Here is a 24,920-nt window from a genome sequence, read left to right as displayed (position 1 = left end):
GTCTCCCACCTCAGCTATGCTCATATAACGTGCTTCAATAGATACGGTTTCTGAATTTCTTTTTCGTTGTTGTTAGTTTTTCTTTTCTGACTTTTTTTTAAGAGTGCTCTAAGGCTATAAAACAGAAAATGTACAATATAAAAAAGACTGGAATGAATATGGACGGCACAGTGGTCAATGCGTTTGCCACATGCTTTCTGGGTTATCTCCATGTGATAGTTTCATAGTATTCATGAGAGTTCTCTATGATGGGCCGGTGGTCTGATTTCTGCACTGAGCCCTATGTTGCCATGTTAGACTCCAGATACCTGCACCTCAGTAGCAGAATTAAGAGAGTTTAGAAAATTGCTACATTTGTCAATATTATAAATATTTATCTTTAAGTATACTACAAATAACTAGGAAGAAAAAAAAAATCTCATTGTAATTCAAAAATATAGGAAGCTCTTATTTTTATTTTATCTGGTTGTGCATAACTGGTATTTTAAATCCCATTGGACTGAACAGGACCAGACATGAAATAGATAAATGTAAAAAAATAATTTAATAATAATTAGACATTATATTAGAAAAACAGAACCAGTTGTACTGTCATTTGAGGATTATTATCCAGTTTGAAAATGTAAAATATTAAGTGAACAATAACCAGGAAAGTGCAACCAAAACATCTTTGGAAGAATCAAAAAGTGAAACGTATTCAAGCCAATCACTGTGACAGGCACATGTTACCTATAGCTGTTCAGCTCCTCAGCTGCAAGGCTGATTTTCTCATCTGCTTTAGTTAGCTTCTCTTCTTTTTGCATCCTCTCTTTTTCCTCAATAGTCAGCTTTCTGTAAAAATCAGAGTCATGCTATCATTTACTTATTTACCAAACTAAACAATTACCAGGACACTGTTTCATTCCTCATAAGAGCCTGCAAAAGCAAGTAATCAGCTGATATGAGTTGTTGTGCTTTTGGGCTGGTATGACCTGAAACACAGCCCCCCAGCACTGATTGCAGTTGAAAACTAAGCAGAATTCAATGACAAAAATAAGTCGCCATTCAGTAACATTGAAATAAAAGCTATACAGCTCTCTATTATAAAAAGAAATCCTGGAATGCAAAAGCAAGCTGACGATACGCGATTTTCTCAGAAGTTCTCGAAAGACATTTAAAAGACCCGCAAGACAAAAGAGACTGGCCATGGAGCGTCTTGCGGGGACTGTAAACATGAGACTTGGTGCCAAGAGACACCAAGTGCCAGGTGGAACATCAGATTCTTGCAAGACATGCCCTACTTACAACAGATATCATATAAGAGCACATCCATCAAAAAACAGTCGGTCGTGTAAAAGCACGTAGTTCACACACATCCTGTGCTCTCAACACATATAAAGCGTGTAAGGTCAATACGGAGAACAGAGACCCAAAGGTGCTGGAGAGCAAAAAAAGGCAGATAAGAGATTATGAAACCAGAAAAATTAGAAAGTATTATTAGCGTCCCAGACAGGTTGAGGCCTTTTTGGTTTTAAGTGGCTGTTCGGTCTGATTGAGGGAGGGCGGAGTACAGCACAGAAGACGGATAGTGGGGTATTGATTGATGTGGTAAGGGGGGGGGCAAGATGCGGGGGATTAGGGATTGGAGAAGGTGCTAGAAAGTTGTGTTTGGGCTTATGAAGTCGGTGATTGTTCAAGTAAAACTTTTGTGACACTTTATCATGTCAGTCGCTACAGTATCAAAGAAAAAATAGAAAAGATCGCATTACTGCAAAACAAACGGTGATTAATCATCAGAACCAGGTGTAATTGAAAAAAGAGCAGGACAAATCGAGGTCAGAAATAAAAGGCAAAGAGCAGAGTCTTTTCTCATTTGCATCATTCTTATGCACAAAACGTGGATTTACACAATAATGGACCATACGCTATGAGAATCTGTGGTCCTGCAACAGTTAAAGCAACGACAAGTTCAATTTCAAAGAAAACACAATTCGGTCAGGTGTATATTTATGATCACGGAGAAGCAATGCAAATTTTAACAGGCATAAAGAAAGGTAATTTATATATTCCGTGAATAACATTACACACCAAAGGAGATTGTGATATGCCATTCGTATTAAAATGTTTACAGTTTACTGTGAGAATAGCTTTTGCTATGACAATCAATAAATCACAGGGACAAACATTAGAAAAAGTCGGACTATTTATTAGAAAAAACAGAAACAATATTCACTTACGGGCAGTTATACATTGCGTTGTCATAATGTGTCTCCAAAAAATATTGTTTTTAATGAAGCTTTAAAGTAAAAGTGCAAATAATGAAATTGAAACAATTCCAAAGAAAAAAAAAATAAAAATTGTATATCCAATTAACCAAACACAGGGGTTGGCGAGTGAAGCGAGCAGGGGGCAAAGCCCCCTAGTAAACAGAAAAAAAAAAAGGAAAATCCATCCGTCCATCTTTATTCTGGGATATGTCCTGCATTTTGTGACAGGGACATGTTGCCCATCTTGACGCCATCAAATAAAAGACCTGAAGTAAGCCCAAAACCCTATGTTAGACTAGCAAAGTGCATAGTCAAAATGTGAGCTATGCTAATACAAAATGTCAATCTACTGAATTTCAAAACTTGAATTTTCTACTAAAGGGTTTATAGGGAGCCAGAGCTCTATGAACAACTAATAACAGGTTGGCAGTCCATTTAAGGGTGCAATTAAAATGATGAATGAGGAAAATATCAGCATTCATGCTACAAGTGAATAGGCTGTACAGCAACAAAATGACGCATCACCTTTAATAAATATTGTAGTACTAACTGTGGTCTAAATATCTATTTATATTCAAAACTAGCTGGCTGGCCCATGATAAATCCAGGAATATTTAGTGTAGAGTTTAAAGTTAAGCACAGATTCTTCAGAGTATTCAAATGAGTGTAACTGCAGTCCACAATACCTATGGCATCACACCTCACTCGACAGCATCATTCTCATTTCTGAGATGTTAGTAGCATGTAATAATAAAATGTATTAGATTTTACATTCTAATGGATAGTGCATATGACCAACACTATCAACTCATAAAGGAAAACGCAAATAAAAAATGACACAGTTAAGTACTAATCTCAGTCAAGCCCTTTGACTGTTACACAAGGGAAGTACCTAATGGTAGAACTTTGGGGGACTCCAAATCGGGTGGGTCCCTGTAGGCCACAGTGTCCTCTTAACTGTTACTGGAAGTTGTTGTCTCTTTCTGCTGTCATTTTGCTACAATAATAAGGACAGATCACTAGAGTGCTTAATGACCATATATAGAACTTTTAATACTTACTGGTCAGTATTTACTCTGTTGTTCTTTTTATTTCCTACATTTATCTTATTTTAAAATTCTCTTTATTACATTATAGTGACAGTTGTTTGTCTATTGCTATACCCGTCAATCACATGACATACAGTATTGGATTCTCAACCACAACACTAATGTTTACATTACACCGTGTCATTTGTTGGAATCAAAAATGCAAAGTATTTTATTACTAGTATGCACTACAAAATATATTCCAGCATCAAAAAGCTTTAATACTGAATATGCCTGACAGAGGGCAACTGCTAGATGGACAGAAACTGACTTGAATATGCTGTATGGTTCTCAAAAAAGTGTTCTTGTCCAAGTGCTTTGTCTGTTGACTGCAAATAATATTAATAAACATCATCTTGCCATCATTAACAATATGGAATACAGTTGGTTATTCTTGGAGGAAAACAAGACTTGTATCCTCAACTTCCTCAAGGTTTTCACAAACTAATTAATTGTGTTAATGTGTTAATGGATTTCCTACCTGTGCAGTTTTAGTTCATTTTCTTGGTACATCTCTGTCATTATCTGAAGTTTCTGCTGCAGTTTTTCTATTTCTGTGGTATACTCAGAACTTCTAGCAAGAAGAAAGTCTTTATTGTTTTGAAGCTCATCAATGCGCTCTGAAACCAAAAGCATGATTATTTTTATAGGCAAACAAGCATTTATATCCATAAAGTATTGCTTTGTTGGAAAAATAGATCATTTGCAACATTTCCAAAAATAAATAAGTAGATAGATAATTAAGTTTGTAAGCATTTCATTTCACCTTGGAGATCATCTTTAGCTTTCATTTCATCGTTAAGTCTGGCCAACAATTGATTCTTGTCTTCATCAACAGATTTCAAATCTGCATTCATCTATTCATAAAAATTAGTGAAAAAGAAAAAAAATATTTAAACAGAAGTTCTTTTAAAAGCAGATCTGGCATCACCACACCAAAGGTATCCTGAGCAAATGGCAAGTACTGTATCGTTTGGCAAAACACTCTCTTCAAAATGAATTATGGTTAAAGCAGACATCCTTGTCTCGTGTTAACTCAATGATGGTTGTGATTTTCAGGGTTCTGTCCTAACAGTAACACAGCTACATATTGTACTGTATGTAACATGGATACATGTCAGGATTTCTAGTCACTCAGGCTAGTTTGTTGGACTTTTGACATTTATGTTTGGCTATGGTTTGCATTTTGTTTTCACCTCCTTGGTGATAACATCAGTGTGTTCTGTCCTACAGTGCCATTGTGCATGCCTCAAATAATGACAGGTTAGATGCCATGTCATTTAAAAGCCAAGGGCAGCAAAAAAGTATTTATTAAAAAGGTAAAGAGAAGTAACATGAAATAAGTACACTTTTGTTTAAGAATTACAGATTCATGACAAAATTCGCCCGACTAGGATTTCTTTTTTTGCCCAAATACTACGGTGTACATGATTATTTAATCCGTGCTTGTCTTATGGTTATAATTACATTTTTGTATTCAAACGTGTTCTATCCCAGTAAATAAGTAAAACTCCCCGTGATTCACTTGCTTTTAACATGATGTTACCCTTAGTCACAATAACTTGGCAAAGGGGAATTCTCTTTGCAATTTATCTTTCCTTTCCTTCTATATTTTGGAGGCATGGATGCAATCTGCTTTCTTTTATACTTATTTTTACCCCAATTTTATTGTTATTTTTGTTTCACATACAATCAAGAGTAACACTGACAGGTGGAAAACAAGAACAAAAGATGGAATTCTACACCTTACAAGCTGAAATTACTAGAAGAAGCTGAAAACTATTTAATGTAAATTTTAATACTCTACCAAAATATAGAGAAGCTCAAAAGTTAGTTTACTCTAATAAAGCAAACTTTTTTGCTTACAGGCACAGTATGCTATAAACGATTAAAAATACAGTGCAGTTAAATTAAAATTAAGTGATGTTCTATTATACTTACCTATTTACTGTTTAAATGTATATTTTAAGTGCAGTCCTAGCTTAAAAGCTTATGTGCAAATTAAGATAAATATAAAACTAGACATTAAGCCCGTTACAATAACGGGCGCTAGAACAGCAGTGCATAAACATTTGTATGAACAGTCTATATTAAATGGCAAGGGACCTTGTATGTGGCTGTAATATGCGTCACTGTATTGTGTGCCTTTAATTTTCTCTCTCAGTAATACTGGTTTGTATTTCCGTAAAATACCTGTAATTTTCTCCGACAGTAATACAGTGGAACCTCGGTTCATGACCATAATTCGTTCCAAAACTCTGGTCGAAACCCGATTTGGGTGTGAACCGAAGTAATTTCCCCCATAGGAATGTATGTAAATACAATTAATCCGTATCAGACCGTACGAACTGTATGTAAATATATATTTAAATTTTAAGCACAAATATATTTAATTACACCACAGAATGCACAGCGTAATAGTAAACTAAATGTAAAAACATTGAATAACACGGAGAAAACCTTGGACAACCGAGAAAACTAACATTGCAAGAGTTTGCGCTATAGCGCTACGAACCGCTCGCTAAAAAACACTTTTTTAATGAATTTTAAGCACAGGGAAAAAAATGAACATTTGAAAAATCCGTAATTTAATAAACAACCAAGAAAAGTAACATTGCAACAATGCACGCGTGCGCTTGTGTGTGTGTGTGTGTCTCTCTCTCTCTCTCGCCTCTCTCGCGTGTGCGTGCTGCCCACCTGTCCGTCCACCGCATCCGTCCCTCACGCATGCGCCCGTCTGTCTGTCTCTCTCGCACGCGCCTGTGTGTGTGTCTGTCTCTCTCTCTCTGCACAGGGAGAGACTGAACACGTGTCCCCACGCATGCGCACTTCACCAGAAGACACATACTCGGACACCTGGATGCACACAGGGGTTTTATTAAAGAGGATACCTTTACAGCATAAAAATACACCATGCTGTTTGGATGTTTTTAAATCTAAAAGAATCTATAGTATTTAAAAAGAGAATAAAAAGCTTAAATAAAGAAGAAACCAAAGATTTGAAACACTTTTTGAAGAAATTATTCTGAGAGTTATTGAATGAATTACATCCAATTTGGATAATTTATTCTACAGCATGATTTTAATATATTTTGATACAGAAACTCTTCTCTTCTTCCAGTTGACAGGGAGAAGAAGCCGAGGAAGACCAACGTTACAATGGATGGAGGGATGGAGTGAGCAAAGACGCTGGACTAGCAAGTTAGAAACACTGGCAAAGGGAGTCTCCAAATAGGAAGGAATGGAAAAATAGACTTGCGAAAAATCAGGGCCCAAACAGGGCTGAAGCACCGAGGATTATGATGATGATAAACAAATTATTTTAATTTTGATACAAATGGTGCCAAGACAGTGCAGTGTGGAGTCTAAGAGTCTCTCTGACATTCTCTGAAAATGTTCTCTCAGGGTTAACTAATTCTTAAAGGATAAGTCTAGTATTCTTCATATTGTTTTCACGGATCATGGTATACATTAAATTTACCTTTAAAATTGTGTGAATAAATAAAAAATATTTTTATAAATAGAGAAAATACAGTGCCTGTTCTTGTGGTTTTAAAAAGTGCTCTACAGATGGTCAAACTGAAAAATAAAAAAGTTAAACATATATAAATAAATATACAGTAATTACTTTTAAATACATATAAATGAATAAAGATGAAAATAAAATACCTTAGCAGCATGAATCAGTTTTTCTATTTTCTGTTTTTGATCATCTGCTATAAAAATGAATGATGTACATAAAGAATTACTTAGAGTGCACGTTTTAAGGGAATTCATTAAGATTTATTTATCATTTAGTATGGAAATAAAAAATAAGTCAACAGAATATTGTAAAAGTACAATTTACTACAAGTTTTAAAAATTAGTTATTAGCAATTAAAACATTAAAGACTTTAATAATGCTCCTAAATACTAAAAAAAGATTATCTACAATATTTGGTATACTGGCATTTTTTGTACATTAATCAGATTTGTTAGTCCAGTTGAATTAATCTTTAAACAGAACAATGCATGCTCAGGGCTGATCTAGGCAGGCTTTTTTGGTAATTGTTGAACTCATTTTACATTGTAAATGAGCTACAGTTTAATTAGCATTTAATGTCATTTCTGCTTTTAAAAATACCAGGCATTGTGATGTGATTTTTTTTAAGATACAGTGCATTTGTTTAGATCTGCACATTTTTACAGTTAATACGAAAGGACTAGATTTTTCCTTTTCATTTCATTCTGCTCACTTATATTTCTTCATGAAATTTTGCCAATTGCCAGTCTTGGCCATTATGACTACATATGGATGACTGGAACACTGTGAATAAACACAGTAACCTGTTGCAAACTGAAGCCAAATGCTAAAAGCAAGATAAGCATGTGCAAACATTTCCTTAGAAAGCATCCCTCACACTGCCCAGTACTTCTGAACTCAAACAACCGATTAACAGGAATGCTAATTCCTATGCATTGACAGTTCAGAGACTAAGGTTCTGAAAACAGCAAATGCCTGCTGCCACTTCAGCCATCCACTGCTACACAGAAATGATTACAAATACAGCAGTTTATATAGAATTGCCTAACATTTTTTGTAGGGGAGTAGCATGGTGGTGGAGCACTGTAATTACTGCATCACGACTTCACAGACTCCAGCCTGGCCACACCCTAAATGGAGTTGGCATTTTTTTCCTCAGTGTCTATGTTGCCACCTTCCACATTTAGCGGATGTTGTACTAGTACCTCTGAATTAGCATAGTGTAAGTAAGCATATGTACAGGAGTGTATCCTGAAGTGCACTGGCATCACTTCTGAGGCTATTCAGTGCAGCTACGATAGACTCTAACCTTTTTTAGCTCTGTATAAGACTAAGTTTTTTTTTTTTTAAATAGATGTTAAATTATTCTTAATATTTATTGTCTTAACTAAAACATATAAAGCTAAAACCATTTTACTAAAGAATCTTGTACCTGAATGTGCTTCATTTTCCATTTCTGTGTTCTTGTCTCCGTCTATTTCTTCCTCTATTTCAGAATGCCAGTCCTTCATTTTCAGTAAGCAATCCGTAAGACTCTAAACACATCATAGTGAAATGAAGGAACAACACAACTATAGCAAGCATTACTAACCTAGTCTGAATTAGAACATTGGAAGTCATTAAAAAATTAGAACAATCTAGACGAGAAGAGGCCATTCAGCCACACATAGCTTGCCAGCCACTTAATTCTTCTAAAAAAACATCAAGTTGAGTTTTGAAAGTCCCTGTATGCTGCCCAAGTCCCTCTGGAATGATTCAATGGATTCTAGGATTATCTGTTAATCCACCTAGTTTGGTATCATCTGAATTGCATCTGTTGTTTCAAAATAACTCTGATCAATTTATAAACCTCTTGCATCTTTTACATTTCTAGTGTTTAAATACTATCTTAAAAGAATATGACTAACTGACCAGTCAGTGCATATCAACAACGAAAATGACTAAGACTACTGCCTTCAAGATTCTGTACAAAGTCAAGTTTTTGTTGTTCAGGCTTCTTCTTGTAAATGTGGTGTCATGCAGGATTCCTATTGGTACTTAATATTTTCACAGTACACACAGTACTTGACATGCTGTAACTGTATGTTCCTAAAGGAGTCAATTTAAATTTTCACTCATAATTGTTCTTCAGTAGAAAATAAAAGAAATAAAAAAGGAAGCTACAATCATGCAATATACTAAACAAACTAGGGTGATGAAAAATTGAGCCTGAACCTGAAATATATATTCTATAGTGCTGATTTTTGTAACTCGACAAAAATTAGCTCTAGTGAACTAAAATGCAAATGAATTACAAGTTTCTAGGAGTTGTGGTTTATAATACATGTTTCTTGAATCAGAACAAAGTCAGCATGGATGCCAGAAGGCGCAAAATGAAATATCACATCATCACAGATTTTTATAGAACTACAGTAGAACCTCGGTTCACAACCATAATTCGTTCTAAAACTCCAGTCATAAACTGATTTGGTCGTGAACCGAAGTAATTTCCCCCCATAGGACTGTATGTAAATACAATTAATCCATTCCAGACCGTACAAACTGTATGTAAATATATTTTTTTAAAGATTTTTAAGCACAAATATAGTTAACTAGCAAAATACCTGCGCTTCGCAGCGAAGTACTGTGATAAAGAAGTTATGAAAAAGAAAAAGAAACATTTTAAAAATAACATAACATAATTGTCAATGTAATTGTTTTGTCACCGTTATTGAGTGTTGCTGTCATCAAGGATTTGATTATCATTATGTCTTTCAATCAGGTTCGTATTTGGAGGATGTGTTGTGTTCAAGTTACATTCTGTGTTTGTCTAGTGTATCCCTGACCATCTCATCTTCGTTGTCAACCATTGTAAAGATAACAGGTTTCATTCATCGAAGTGATCACCACTCAAATCGATACTCGTGAATCTATAATGTTTAACAGGCATTGCCGGTATTAAGTTGTGGATTTGCCTGTGAATATTCAGCGGCAGCGTGTCTATGAACTTAATTTAAACTTAAGCTTTACACCTTGCTTTCCTATTGATACGTCTACAAAGGCTTGTTCAGCGTCAGAGGGTTGTTCCTGTCCTACTGCATCAATAAACAGCTCGTCTTCCTCTTTATCGGAGACATCACACACTGCATGCACTGGTTTACCTTTCCCAGTCCTGCAAAGTCAGTTCACGTGTGCCGCTCGGAGTACTTGCAGTCAAGTGCAGTGCTTTGTTTCCGCAGTAGCTGCACTTATGAATATGCTTGTATGCGTCACTCGCTTCATATTCTTTTGCTGCCTTCTCAATTGTGTAATGCGTTTTTTGTTCAGTGCTCTTTGGAACTCACGCTTGTTCTCTGCTTACTGAGTTCACAGTCAGTTCACGTGAGCCGCTCGGAGTACATGCATCGAAGGTTCTCAGTTGTGCTTGTGCTATCTCATGCGATCTTGCGATGTCCACGGCTTTATTTAATGTTGGCTAAGACCCGGCACTTAAACGTTTCTCTCGCACTATCGCCGAGTTTGTGCCAAACACTAGTCTATCCCTGACCATCTCATCTTCGTTTGCATAAGCACAGTTCTTCACCCGCGAATATTTAGCAGCAGCGTGTCTATTGGATTGCCGCTGACAGACGGCCTTATATGGGCAGGCAGTCAATTACGTGGGAGGTGTGCTGATGAAGGACGCAACTCCGCCTCACACGGCAACCGAGCTGCAGGCTATGGCCATATATATGTACATATGTAGGTTCCAGTTATGACCATTACGCGTAGAATTTCGAAATGAAACCTGCCTAACTTTTTTAAGTAAGCTGTAAGGAATGAGCCTGCCAAATTTCATCCTTCTACCTACACGGGAAGTTGGAGAATTAGTGATGGGTCAGTCAGTCAGTCAGTTAGGGCTTTGCCTTTTATTAGTATAGATTATACCATAGAATGCACAGAGTAATAGTAAACTAAATGTAAAAACATTGAATAACACGGAGAAAACCTTGAACAACAGAGAAAACCCAAAAAAAAAAATTTTTTAATAAATTAGCAAAAGTCTCAAGTAAACTTTTTTCACGTTGTCATTATGGGATGTTGTGTGTAGAATGAGGAAAAAAATGAATTGAATCCATTTTGGAATAAGGCTGTAACATAACAAAATGTGGAAAAAGTGATGCGCTGTGAATACTTTCCGGATGCACGGTATATCAGCTATAAAAAGATCTGACAATTAGCACTTTGATATGTCAGTTTTCTAACAAGCATGAGAAAACTAACAGAGTTAAAAAGAGGTGAGATACATAGTATGAGTAAAAACCAATCAATATGTCAAGGAACGTGAAACAAAGCTGGAACAAATGGAGATGCGAATAATCAGATGGATGGTGTAAAGAGCCCTGAAGAGAAAGGAGAGGAATGCTGACAAAATGACAAAAACGTGATGTAGAGACAATAGGTGTTGCGTTGAGGAGAGACAGGCTAGAGAGTTTTGTACATGTGGAGCAAAAGACAAATGTGAAGATGTGCATGGGATTCAGAAGAAGTCGTGATTTGAGGCGATCCCAAGTGATGCGAAAAAAATGGCCCTCATCCCAAAAGAAGATGCCTAGGGCCTTGAAGAGTGAAAGAAAGATTTCTGGAACAGACAGCTAACCTGGGTTAAACTAATGTTGACAATCCAGTATGAGGATGTCAAGCGGAACAGTTATAAAAATAATAACATAAGCCATACATAGGCTACTGTTGGATCAGTACTAAAATTTTGACTTCAGTACTGACCCTAGCTTAGAGACATCAGTACCGGATAATGGAGAACTAACCCCACAAAGCACCACTCCCCACCCGACCAAGTTCCAAGCAGATTTGTTAATCCGGCTCAGAGAAACTCACGCCTGCTTGCACTACCACATTCAGCAAATCATTAAGAGGAGCAAAAGAGAGACGATTTAACCTATTTTAATACATATACCACAGTACGGCCTCTAAAATTAGCATCTCTGCGAGCTAGTCTGAACAAAAGCCACATGAGCGTCACAAAGCTCGAATGTTATGGCAAGGATTAAGAGACCACTTTCAGGTGTAACACACCATATGAGGTTTCCCTATTTCAGGATGATAATGGTTACATAAACTAGATCAAGAGTGGTTTCATGATCACAAGAATGAACTCGGACACCTTCTGTAGCCACCCCAAGGACCAGATCTAAAAATTATGGAACTTGAGGGAGGTTCCGAGGCACAGAATACAAAGTGCATTTCCAACTATTTTCCTTTTCTTCTTTAGGAATGGTGCAATATCTCACTACACATTTAAGGACTTGTACGACAGCATTCCAAGAAGGACTGGAGCTGTTCTGAAGGTAAAGGAGGTGTGTGTACTACTTACTAGGTCCTTAATATATTGTTTAGTGTTTCCATTATTTTTGTAAATCTCTGTAAACATAACAATGCATATTAACTAATGCTTACCTTTATTTGACATTCCTTGTTCGAACAATCCTCCTGCATCTCTTTTTGTGACATCTCACATATTTTAATTTGCTCGGTCAGTTCGCCAAGACGTTCACCCCATCCTTCAACTTCCTGGAAGAGCTGCAAAGTATCTTAAGGTATTAAGAACTCCGAAAAGAATCAGTTAAAATTTAAAATACAAAAATTGTTTAGCTTAAAACGATATACCTGTGCTTCACTCTCTTTAAGATGCAAATTCTCTTCTTTTGCTGCTTGAAGATTTGTATGAAGCTTAACACTACTTATCTCATACACTTTCAAAGTAGTGTGTGTCTACAATGGGGAAAAAAAATGAACAGAAAATAAGATTAGCCATAAATACTAAAAATTTGTTAAGGGCATATTATTAGATTATTATAATTAGATTATTATATATTGACTACGTATGAAACCTGTATCTCTGGGAGAACAGTTCATCCGTCCATCCATTATCCAACCCCCTATATCCTAACTACAGGGTCACGGGGGTCTGCTGGAGCCAATCCCAGCCAACAAAGGGCGCAAGGCAGGACACCAGTACACCACAGGGCACACACACACCAAGCACACACTAGGGACAATTTAGAATTGCTAATGCACCTAACCTGCATGTCTTTGGACTGTGGGAGGAAACCCACACAGACATAAGGAGAACATGCAAACTCCACGCAGGGAGGACCCGGGAAGCGAACCCAGGTCTCCTAACTGCGAGGCTGCAGCGCTACCCACTGCGCCACCCTGAAAAGATGATTCTGTGCTAAATTTTCAGTTTGAATGTTGCCTAATATGAACAGCTGATTAAGCAAAAAAGATTTCTGACTTTTTTAAAAGCATAACATTTTCTCCAATTATTATCATTTTTTTATGACATGCTGGGTTGTTAAGGCACTATAGACTAGCTGTTTCACAAACCAGACGTGAATGTTATATTTTTTTTTACTTGCTAAAACTGAAAAAGAGCGCTTAGTATCCAAAAATCAAAGACTTACCTGACCATTTACTGCAGATACGGTTCTGTAAATGTGTAAAGTATTATAAACATTACCAGCTTCAAATGCATTTATTTTTAAACCATTTCCTCATTATGTTGGATATCTGCCTCTAGGAAAATCATTACTACCTGACCACCAAACTGACCGCTGCTATTCTTTTGCTCTTGGTTACTAGTATTAAATTTTAATAGTGCTGATGTCAGCTGTGTCAAGAGATCTGGCCATCATGACAGCAGTAACACAAGATGTAGACCTCAGTTGAGCTACATAAATCTAACAGCTACACAGTAGTTGGGCCACTGTAATTTTGGCCATTTCATAAACACAAAAAATAACTAACTTGCATTAACTTTACCAAAAGCATATCCTACACATGGAAATCTATGAATAGCCCTTTGTTTTTCAAGGCCATTAACTTGTACAAAGTAGAACAATAAACAATTTGCAGTTTACACCAAGAAAAGAAGAGTGTGTTGTGCAAGTCATATCACGAGCTTACTTTAAGATTTTACTTCAGACCTACAATGGGAAGGGTTAAAATATTCAAACCTTCTTAAAGTTTATAGACAAAAAAGCAAAACAAAACAAAAAAGGCAATTTATGGTAGGATCCGGAGCCTCTAGCTATACCAACATTTAAAGGAAGGTGAGAGGCTAATTATGCATTTTTGGGTATCCCTGCTAGAGTTGCCACTAAGTGTGGTGAGCAAACATTGGATCTGTAATCTTCATATCTTCTCAATGTGTAAATAACCTGTACCTGTATGACTGGGTGAATCTCTCGCCTAATATAGTTGTAATCTGGCCTCAGAGTTTTGTTTATCTTTAAACTAGCAGACCTTGTGCGCTTCGCTGCAGTCGCTGTAGTTGGAATAATTATATATAGAGCTTCTTTATATACAACATTTTTGGTTTGTCCTCCTGGAGCCAAAATATATAAAATTTTCTCTATGACTAATCTGTGAACATGCTACATAAAAAATAGAAACGGGAAAAACGGCAACACTGCCGGGAACAACAGTAAATGAGATAAAGTGAAAAAGGGCAACAGCGCAGCTGCGGAGCTCAGCTCGGAGTGAAATGAAGTGAACGAAATGAGGTGAATGGGAGGGGAGATGATCATGTGACTCCCCCCCCCGCCTTAACTCTCAATCCCTCCACAAACACAGTCGCTCAGATCCCAACTCTCCTTATATATATATATATATATATATATATATATATATATATATATATATATATATATATATATATATATATATATTATTCTCATTTAGATGGTGTAAGAAATATATTCATATTATAAAAATACAGGTGTACACATGTTGTAGATTCAGTATTTTAATGTGCTTTTGTTATACTGTATATAATTTTGCATTTTAAGCATAATGCATTTTTAACAATGTAAGCTGCACACATATTACTAAATAGACTTTTGATTACTTCACCATTATAGATACCTGCTCTATTTCAGATTTTATGCTTTCTGCTTCTTTTTCCAAACTTTTCAAAGATGTAAGCATTTCTTCAAGCTGCAAATTATAAATAAATACAACATTACTATGTATCAATTAATGTATTACTGTCAGTAATCAAAAAAAAAAAAAGAAACACTCATCTCTCAGCCTCTTATCTATGCATAAATTAATGAACAATAACTGGTTCTGGACATGAATAAATGAAATAATCATTACCAGCTGATTCTGTTGTGTCCTTGTAGATTTCTGAATATTCAAATCTACATTTATTCGCTTGATTTCATCTGTCATATCTGTGTTTGACTGTTCAAGTTTCAAACACATAGCCTAGAAAACAGTGAAATTAACAATTATGAAGAAAATGCAACTGTCATTAAGTTCTAAGTAAGACTACAGGTAAAGGTCAGTCAGTCATTCTCAAACCCTCTATATCCTAACACAGGGTCACAAGGCGCAAGTCAGAACAAACCCTGGGCAGGGCACACACATACAAACTCCCACACACCAAGCAGACACTAGGGACAATTTTGAGGAAGGAACGCCAATGCACCTAACCCATGCAGACACTGGGAGAACATGCAACCTCCACACAGGGAGGACACAGGAAGTGAACGCAGGTCTCCTTACTGCTAGGTTTATTATCTAAATTAATGAGAAGAACAAAACTAAATTGCCACATTTAAAAATTATAACAAATGAAAAATACAACTGCATGGAAGACAGAATAGAATGTACCTTTTAGTAATTCAGTACTAAAACAGCAGCTGCTGATTAAACAAAAACAAAACAAATAATCCATCCATTATCCAACCCACTGAATCCAAACACAGGGTCACGGGGGTCTGCTAGAGCCAATCCCAAACAACACAGGGCACAAGGTAGGAACCAATCCCGGGCAGGGTGCCAACCCACCGCAGGACACACACAAACACACCAAGCACACACTTGGGACGATTTAGAATCGCCAATCCACCTAACCTGCATGTCTTTGGACTGTGGAAGGAAACTGGAGCGCCCGAAGGAAACCCACGCAGACACAGGGAGAACATGCAAACTCCACGCAGGGAGGACCCGGGAAGCAAACCCAGGTCTCCGAACTGTAAGGCAGCAGCACTACCCACTGCACCACCGTGCGGCCCCACAAAACAAATAATACATGTGCGAAATCTATCAAACACCTTTAAAACCCATTAATCCAGTTCATCACTGGCAACACTGGGAGCAGGCAGAGGAACCAACCTTTAAGGGGACGGCAGTCCACTGGCAACTAACTTACTGCACAGAACTGTGAAATGTGGGAGAAAACCCATACATGTACAGGAAGCAGCAGCCATGGCAATATTATGCTGTAGTGCCACAACTGTTCTACAGCCAAAAACAATAATAATAAATCACTTAGCTTAGAAGGAATTAAAAAATAAATGTATATACAGTATGTGCAAACTGTAATATCTATCTATCCACTTTATAAAAATTCTTATCCAGAAATTACACACAAATACGTATAAATAAACGCACACATACACAAACACAATTTTACACATACAAACAATAAATATTCTGTAGCCACAGAGGTCATTTAGTTTGATTTCTTCAAAACTATTCAAAGAAGCCCATCACTGTTTGCGGTTGGCTGAAATGCTCGAAACCCTGAAGGATGCACTAGTTAGATATAGAGCACATATGACACACCTAGACACGCTTACATTCTGCCAGTTTACAAGTTAAATATAGTCCCCACAACCTCAGGGAGTATAAGCAAAAAGACAAACAAACAAAACAAGTGAACGAAGGAATTCCACAAAAGCAGTGATCAGAGCATACGTTAAACCCCACGGTGCTGCCTACTGTGCCATGGTGTTGTACAAAGTATATACATTTACTATTTATGTATTTTTATGAATGTGGAAAATGGGAAACCAGTCCTATTCTGTTTTTAAGATTATACAAAATCAAAGCATGTCTTTTAAATTTAATACAATTGTAACAACATTTTAAGCAAAGTTACACTCACATTCTAACAGGCATCACTGATGCTATGGTCCAATTTAAAATATTTGCGTTTTTGATCAGTTACAGGCTGTGGTACTATTAAGCTAAGAAAATAGAAAAATAAAAAGTAATCGGTGAACAGGATTCCACTCTGGTGGTTTGAATTTGAATGAAAGTACTTCCTGATATTGTTAAAAAGGCACCAAAAGCCAAGTTATGAAAATTTTAAGAAGTCATCATGTAGTTTTTCAGGGTAAAAAATGAAATTAATTTGACAGTTTCTACAGATGGCTCTCTCTTAAACTGGTACACTCCATTTCTCTGTGTAATTGCTGGCAGCACGGTGGCAGAAGGGGATGTGGCGTGTTACAGTTTCTGACTGTCTACATGGTTATTAAGAACAAATATCACAAAACAAGAAAAAAAAAAAACACTGGATTACTAATTTTCCTTTTTCTATAGCTTCACCGAATTACAATCAAATAATTCAGAGCGTTTTTGAAATTTTGGAGTATTTTGTTTTTTGACTATTTACCCCTAATTATTGATATATCATGATGTCCTTTCTTAGTGGATACCTACTGCCCTAGATGTTCACATCCGGCCGAGGCAGGAGCCCGGCCGGGACGCCCAGGAGGACCGGAGGAGGGCCTGTACCTCCACCAGACCACGAGGGGGTGTCCGCCCTGGTTATGTTGGTGGCCTCGGGTAAGGGGCATGGAAGCCCAACCCTGTAGGGGCCCGTGGCCACCGCCAGGCGGTGCCCCGCTGCCTGAACAGCCCTGGAGCCCAGCACTTCCGCCACACCAGGAAGTGCTGGGGGGGAAGACGACAGGGGACAGCCGGACGGCTTCCGGGTGCGCAGCAGGCACTTCCGCCACACAAGGGCGTGTCTGCGGAGGAGTGCCGGGAAGCAGCTGGAGCCCATCCGGGTTCCCATAAAAATGGGGCCGCCTCCCTCCAGTCATTGGCGAGAGTCGGGTGGAAGAGGACGGAGCTGAGAGAGAGAGGACGGGAGGCGGCAAGGAAGGCATTGAACTTGTGAGGCCTGGACAGTTGGGGGAATGGTGCTGGAGGCACTGGGAAGTACACCGAGTGAAAATATTGTAAATATAGTGTAAATAAACAAGTGTGTGGTGGAACCAACGATGTCTGTCTGCCTGTGTCCGGGTTCAAGTTCACAACATATACACACACACTAGCTGATTACCCAGTGGCTTCGCTCACTGAGTACAAGGGAAAAAAATAAAATGTAGTATATAAATTATTAAACAGTAAAATATTAACATGTAGGAAGTAAAGATACATTGAGCAGTACTGGAGTACTTTTGGGTAAAGTACATTTTAAAGGCGCTATAACACAACAGGTAAGTAGCACTAACAGCAGCTTAAATGTATTTGGATCATCTCTCGGTAGCAGATCCCTTGTGAAAGGCGCTACACGACCGCTGTGGTATAGAAATTACATTTTCTATGTGATCCTGCAAATTTCTGCCTGACAACCTTGCACTACATGCCTGTGATTTAAGAGAATAATTATTCTGAGAAATGTGGATGCTGCCCTTCCGTGCTTAACGGGCAGAAGGTCCAAACAATTCCCAAATCCAAAACTTAAGAAGAGTTCCGTACATCTTCTTAGATGTAAACCCTCCATCTTCTTAAAAGAATTCATCACAAAAGCAACCTTGAATATTGCGGGGTTTTAGTGACCTGGACTCACCTTAAGGGACGGTAAGTAGTCGTCAAGCACAATTTACAAAGAGAGTTTTGCTTCGATGGCGCCGATCACACTCATTCGCAAAGATTTCCACTCTCCCAGGAGTCAACGGGGCACTCAAACTGTCACAAACAGTGCGAGAATAGAGGACGCCGCCAGAAACTACGAAGCTCATGACCCGGCGGAGCAGCCCGACATTCCACACCTCCGAGCGTCCACTTTGTTCTCACGACCCTTCGTCGCTGAAGGCGGTGTCGTCTTCCCATTGTTTACAGCTCGGCGCAGTTAAAAAGTAGAAAGACACAAAGCTGTTTTCCTCATTTCTTCTACTATCAAGTACTGCCAATTAAAAAAAAGTTATAATGTAGCAGTTTCCGCAACAGTCACGTGGACGAATAAATAAAACTCCGTCAGAATGTGCCTGGTGGCGGACAGCTCAGCGCTGGAGTCCAGAGAGTACGGCTGGGAGAGGGCGACGTGGGGCGCACTTCTATGGAATAGATCGGCGTGCCGGCGTGTTTGTGTTTACTTCTTTTCAATATCAGTAAAATAACTCTCACACAAATAATAACAATTCGTAAAGATGATATAAAAATGGCGTCTACAAACAAAATGATTAGTTCCTGTATTATAATATGTTCTGTGGTAATACATAATTTCCGTTTCAATCGCGAAAAGAATTTTATATATATATATATATATATATATATATATATATATATATATATATATATATATATATATATATATATATATATATATATATATATATATATATATATATATATATATACCAAGTTAACGAGTCGGAAGAAGAAAGAAGCATGGGGCTACAGCATGAAGCTGAAAGAAAGCGACTCCATTGCCAAAATGAAACCACCGAGGAAAGACAAATGAGAGAGAAACTCGCTTAGCCACCGATAGACAAGGGGATGAGCACGTCCACAAAACAAAACTGCTGACTCTGCTTTTCAGTTTTTTTCTGATGATTTCAATAGTTTCTAGGAGTCCGGGCTTTTTACAGCACGGGCTTATACAGCTATACACACACACACACACACACATATATATATATGTTAGCACAAAATTTTAAAAAATTAAATAAAAGTTATATATTTCTGTTCATACTTTTGGGTTTAGATCAAATAATGCAATTTCAGCCATATTAAATACAATATAACAAATACTTTACTTCATCTTTGTACCTGCATGTTTTCCTTCTCATTTACTTGATCTATAAGGCCACCATTGCTCAATACATCTTCAAGTTTCTTGTACTATAAAATACAATTAAAAAATATAGATGAGAAAATATATACAATAGTACAGCAAAGGGTACCCTGAAATTTAGGTCACCAAAACATGCCTGCATTTCACTTTATTAAATACAACGATATTCTCTAATCATATTCCCTTGACTAAAACACCAACTAGTAACAGCAACATTTGGAAAATACAAGAAATATTTATCACCTTCTTAAGAACATTTTCTAATTATTAATTTGATTACCAACGCACATGCCAAGTATAAGGAAACATTACTACAACATATACAGTATAAAACATTTACTATTTCTCCTAAATGTATATTTCATTTTTCAGAGGGTGACTAATTGAACAGTCAAGGCTGCTCTTTTGCCTTTCGTTAAACTTCATTTATATATGTAGTTGTCATTTATCAGTAGGAATGTAGGATATGATAGAAGAAGGACGGCAAACAAAATGTATAGACAACTACACAAAGGACCACGGAGTAATGAAGATATTGTTAAGAACAAACTTAATTATGTAAAAGCTTCTTCACAAACCAGATCAAGTTAGCTTTTTTGGGTTGTTACCCAGCAAATTCCCTTTGCAGGATATATTATGAAGCAAGCTCATTTTTCTGGATGCAAAAGCCACTCCACTGTATACACAACTGTTAAACTAACCTGCTGTGTGCATTCACTAAGTGTTTCAAGAATGCTACATTTTTCTTCAAGTAATTCTGATATTTTGGCACCAAGCTGCTTCTCTCTCCCTGAAAATACAAAAAAAAAATTATTTCTTTTATAACTGCTGGAAATTTTGACCCCAAAACAGAAATATACCAATAATAAAAATGAATGAATTAATTTTAACACAATAGCTTGCCAAAAATCAAAGTGCACGGTAAATATTACCACAGCAACACACATTGCCGTGCTACTCACCAGCATATAATCTGCTTTTGATCTGTATGCCAAAAGGAAAAGGGACACATTGTGAGATTTTCTTATAGAAATGATAAACTTTTATTCTTCACTTGTAATCTAAATAAACACATTAACTTATTTTTATCCCAGACATCTTCTCTTGATCTGATACAGCTACATATAACATACTATATAACACAGTAAAGGACTGAACCTGCAGAACTAATGTCATCAAGAAGACGACAAGAGAAATGCTCCCTTAGCTTATCAGGCTGTCGTCAGTATTTACACAACTAGGAGGTCAGATCAGAACCAAGCTGCAGGTCAGAATCCAGAAACAGACTGACTTGTCTGACTATGCCAGTCTGTCGCATTGGGGGCTGCTTACTATATATGCAAAATCCCCTCAGTGTGGAAAGCAATTAAGCATGGAAAGGCTAACAGTTTATGACTGAACATATCTCATTACTACACACAGAAGGAGGATGACTGTAGTGTCCCCACTAGAGGATCATTCCTTTACCTCATCTGGCTAAGTGAATTGCTTTTCTGCTGCTGAGTAAGTTAAGTGTGATGCAGATTTTAACTTATACTTTTCCTGTCCTATGCATTTTTTAATCACAAACAACATAGCAAATAAAGGTATTTTTAAAACATTACTTACTGATTGACAAAATCTAAAGAGAAAAAGAAGAGCAGTTACTATTCCAATAAATGCTGTTATTATCACTGCTTCCCAAGGGAATCCATACAGGTCTGGACCAGGCCTCATGTCCTCAGGAAGAGCCGATACAGCCTTAGAAACAACATACGACACAAAATAGCCTTAGAAATAATATTTGACATTAAAAGGTTTGTATACTAAAATCATTGTAAAATAAATGGGCCAAGAATCATAAACTCCTAAGTGCAAAAACAAAGTGAATTTTAAATTATCTTAATCTATGCTGGGTGGAAAGGTGATGTAGTGATCAGGGAGATTGCGTCAGTTTCTGAGAGTCAGTCACATGTCAGGATAATGGCAACTGTAAATATCAGCAAGTGTGGGTTTAGGTACGAGTGTGTCTTGGAATTGACTTCTCCAGGTCAGTTTAGGCATCTTACACTTGTGACCTTAGAAGGCTGGCGTCTTTCAACATCTGCAATAAGATGCTGCACATGTTCTACCAGACGCATGTGGCGAGCGCCCTCTTCTACGCAGTGGTGTGCTGGAGAGGCAGCATAAAGAAGAGGGACGCCTCACACCTGGACAAACTGGTGAGGAAGGCAGGCTCTATTGTGGGCACGGAGCTGGACAGTTTGACATCTGTGGCAGAGCGACGGGCGCGGAGCAGACTCCTGTCAATCATGGAGAATCCACTGCATCCACTGCACAGGATCATCTCCAGACAGAGGAGCAGCTTCAGCGACAGACTGAGGAGACCCCACACTATGCGACTCTTCAATTCCACCCATGGGGGTAAATGTTAACATTATACAAAATTATTGTCTGTCCGTTATACTTTCATGGTTATCAATCTTTAATTTAATATTGTTTTTTATCGGTATGCTGCTGCTGGAGTATGTAAATTTTCTCTTGGGATTAATAAAGTATCCATCTATCTATCCAATGCTTCTGGCACGGAGTCCCACTCTCTACCAAACCATAATGATTGCAGCAAGTGGAGAAAATCAATACTTTTTGGTGGGTAACCATCTTGGACAATGACACTCGCACTCTGCATTCAATTCTGGAAAAAATAAACATCATCTTTCAAGCAACAGATTGATTCAAGTGCACGTTATACTGTATGTGAGGTCAAATTCTGCCCCCAACCTTTACACTCTATTATAAAAAGCAGCCCTCCTGCTGTGGATCTTTTTACTATCTTAAAAGGTACGGAGTTGCTGCTTGCACTGTATATTATCCTGCTGCTTATTGAGCATATCTGTCTCGACTAAAACTTTCCAAAATGTTTCCAGGGCGAGATCCAACCTGCGAACGCTGCAAACCAAGCCCCAGCCTCACTGGGTCACATGTTCTGGGCCTGCACCAAATTAACATTATTCTGGACCAAAATTTTTAATTACCTTTCAGACAGCCTTGGACTCACAATCCCTCCTAACCCATTAACAGCTGTGTTTGGGGTTCTTCCAGAGGGGCTTAAAGTGAAGAAAGTCAAACAAATTGTGATTGCATTCACTACACTGTTGGCACGCAGACTCATTCTGATAAACTGGAAGAACCCAAACTCTCCTCTTTTAAGTCAGTGGGAAACCGATGTGTTATATTATTTGAAATTGGAAAAAATCAAATACTCAGTTAGAGGATCTGTACAGACTTTTTTCAAAACATGGCAGGATCTGATCAGTAATATTTTAAAATAAGTTTATAAAGCACAGAGAATTTATTAATTTAGGTATTTTTACAAGCCTTAAATTTGACGCCGTTTGGCTTGCTCTCTCTCTCAGGGGTGGGGATCGATCTGTTCTTAACTCAATTTTTCTTTTTGTAAAAACTTGATTGCGTTGTATGGATTGCAATAAAATTTATAAAAAGGAAAAAAAAGGTACGGAGTTGCTGCTTGCACTGTATATTAACCTGCTTCTTTCTTTGGTAATGTTCCATGCCGTATGTTTGACTCCATCTTTACAATTAATAAAATTCCTACCTCTGTATCTTCTACGTCAGTGGTCTCAAAATATTAATACAATAATAAACAATACATTAAAAGTCCCAGCTTCCCAAAAAACATTTATATATTTATAAAATCATTCTATTCAAGTCCATACCTACTTTGAGCAATAGAGTAGAGACCAGAGCCTGTAACAGAAGCCCTGGATGGGGCACGCACTGGCACAAACACATAGTCACTCATACCAGGCATTAGCTTATCAAACATCAAGGACAAAAAAAAAGAGGAGAACCCCCCATGTAGATATGGGACACAAGGTAAGGCACAGCTAACCTACTGAAACTGGACTTGGGAGGCAGCAGTGCCAACAACTGTAATACTGTGCCACCTGTGGTGGTACTCAAGTTTGTGATAAAAGTAAGTACTATTAAAACAAAACAAAAAAACTGACACGGCAAAGAAATAAGTTATTATTATTATTATTAGAAATAAGTAATTACTGTGAATAAATTCTGCAACAGACACTCCAATTGATTTGATATAAAACAAGCTTTGAACAGACAGCAGTCATTATTTCAGCAGTATTGGCAAATAAACAAAAAGCATAAGACTGAAATGTTTTTCACTTTACTATTTATAAAAGCTACTACAACAAAAAACACAATTCAAAGACCATGTATAACAAGTTTAAATGGCAAGTGCGACTGCACTGATTAATGGCGTGTCCTCCCTATGCTGAGGGACTAGACTCAATAAAGAGTGGATGGATGGATGGATGATTTGGCCGTACATTCTATGGTTCTGCTTTGGGGTTTACTCTTTTCTACAAGAATTAAGCAGGCCCTATTCATAATGATGCACATTACACAAATTTGTTGAAACAAAAACACTTCTGCTTTGAACAGGAATTTAAAAATTGACTAAATATAAAATTCTCCCATGCTAAGTCTGCCACTACCTTAAAAAACGGATACTTTTTTGTCTTTTGGGGAATTTGTTTTGCATATTATGGGAACCAAATTAGCAAAAAAAAAAAAAAAAGAATACAGAAACATGCATACGGATGACAATACCATACTTTGATCACGATTTGTTAGGAATTCTAACTGGGTGTACAAAGACTGATTACAGGAAACTGACAAGACTACATTTGCTTTAATGAGGAACCTGACGTTCTCCGGCGCAATGGGCTCCCACCAGCTAGCGAGGAAGTGCTACAGTATTCATTGAGCATTATTAATAAAATAAATTTTAAAAAAGGGCCGCTGTGAGTTTTTCTCCATTCTGTTTTATGAATAAAGTTTCTACCAGCTTGACAGATGATTATGCCATATCTAATCGTTTCAGGAGGCGTTCTATGAATATGATGCCAACAGACATCCAGATCTGCATTACTAACACTGAAGGCATCGGAGACGCGGTTTTTTAAAATCGACAACATCTTATAAACTACATCATCACTTTCCAAGTAGTGGCAGCTTTTGCTGGCCACAATAAACTTAGTTCCCGACTTTTTAAAGGCCACATTTGGAGACGTTATTTTTGTCCACGTTGTCAGCGAATTCAAACAAAACCTGAGGGGAATTTAAACAGAAACTGAGGACACCAAGTCCTGTCTTAACCGTTAAACTAACTCTGTCGT

At 37.4% G+C, this 24,920-nt stretch overlaps 1 protein-coding gene across 4 annotated transcripts in view; it reads right to left on the bottom strand.

The window, feature by feature from the left end:
- Positions 1-24,920, bottom strand: part of ctage5 (CTAGE family, member 5) — an 83,842-nt gene that overhangs the window by 28,612 nt on the left and 30,310 nt on the right. For 3 of the 4 annotated variants that reach the window (XM_039742169.1, XM_039742167.1, XM_039742171.1), the window contains 13 exons: positions 21,328-21,459; positions 20,682-20,703; positions 20,421-20,509; positions 19,695-19,766; positions 14,997-15,107; positions 14,763-14,834; positions 12,501-12,605; positions 12,291-12,413; positions 8,290-8,392; positions 7,004-7,050; positions 4,101-4,191; positions 3,816-3,954; positions 730-831 (listed from right to left, as the gene is read on the bottom strand). In XM_039742169.1, coding sequence (XP_039598103.1) covers positions 730-831; positions 3,816-3,954; positions 4,101-4,191; positions 7,004-7,050; positions 8,290-8,392; positions 12,291-12,413; positions 12,501-12,605; positions 14,763-14,834; positions 14,997-15,107; positions 19,695-19,766; positions 20,421-20,509; positions 20,682-20,703; positions 21,328-21,459 — 1,208 coding nt within the window. The remainder of the gene's footprint in view (positions 1-729; positions 832-3,815; positions 3,955-4,100; positions 4,192-7,003; positions 7,051-8,289; positions 8,393-12,290; positions 12,414-12,500; positions 12,606-14,762; positions 14,835-14,996; positions 15,108-19,694; positions 19,767-20,420; positions 20,510-20,681; positions 20,704-21,327; positions 21,460-24,920) is intronic. The other variant, XM_039742168.1, reaches the window with a different exon arrangement.

Source organism: Polypterus senegalus, chromosome 18, assembly GCF_016835505.1.
Source record: "Polypterus senegalus isolate Bchr_013 chromosome 18, ASM1683550v1, whole genome shotgun sequence".
NCBI classification, from domain to species: Eukaryota; Metazoa; Chordata; class Cladistia; order Polypteriformes; family Polypteridae; genus Polypterus; species Polypterus senegalus.
The sequence above is the reverse complement of the archived record's forward strand: the minus strand, read 5'-3'. Positions and strand labels throughout refer to the sequence as shown.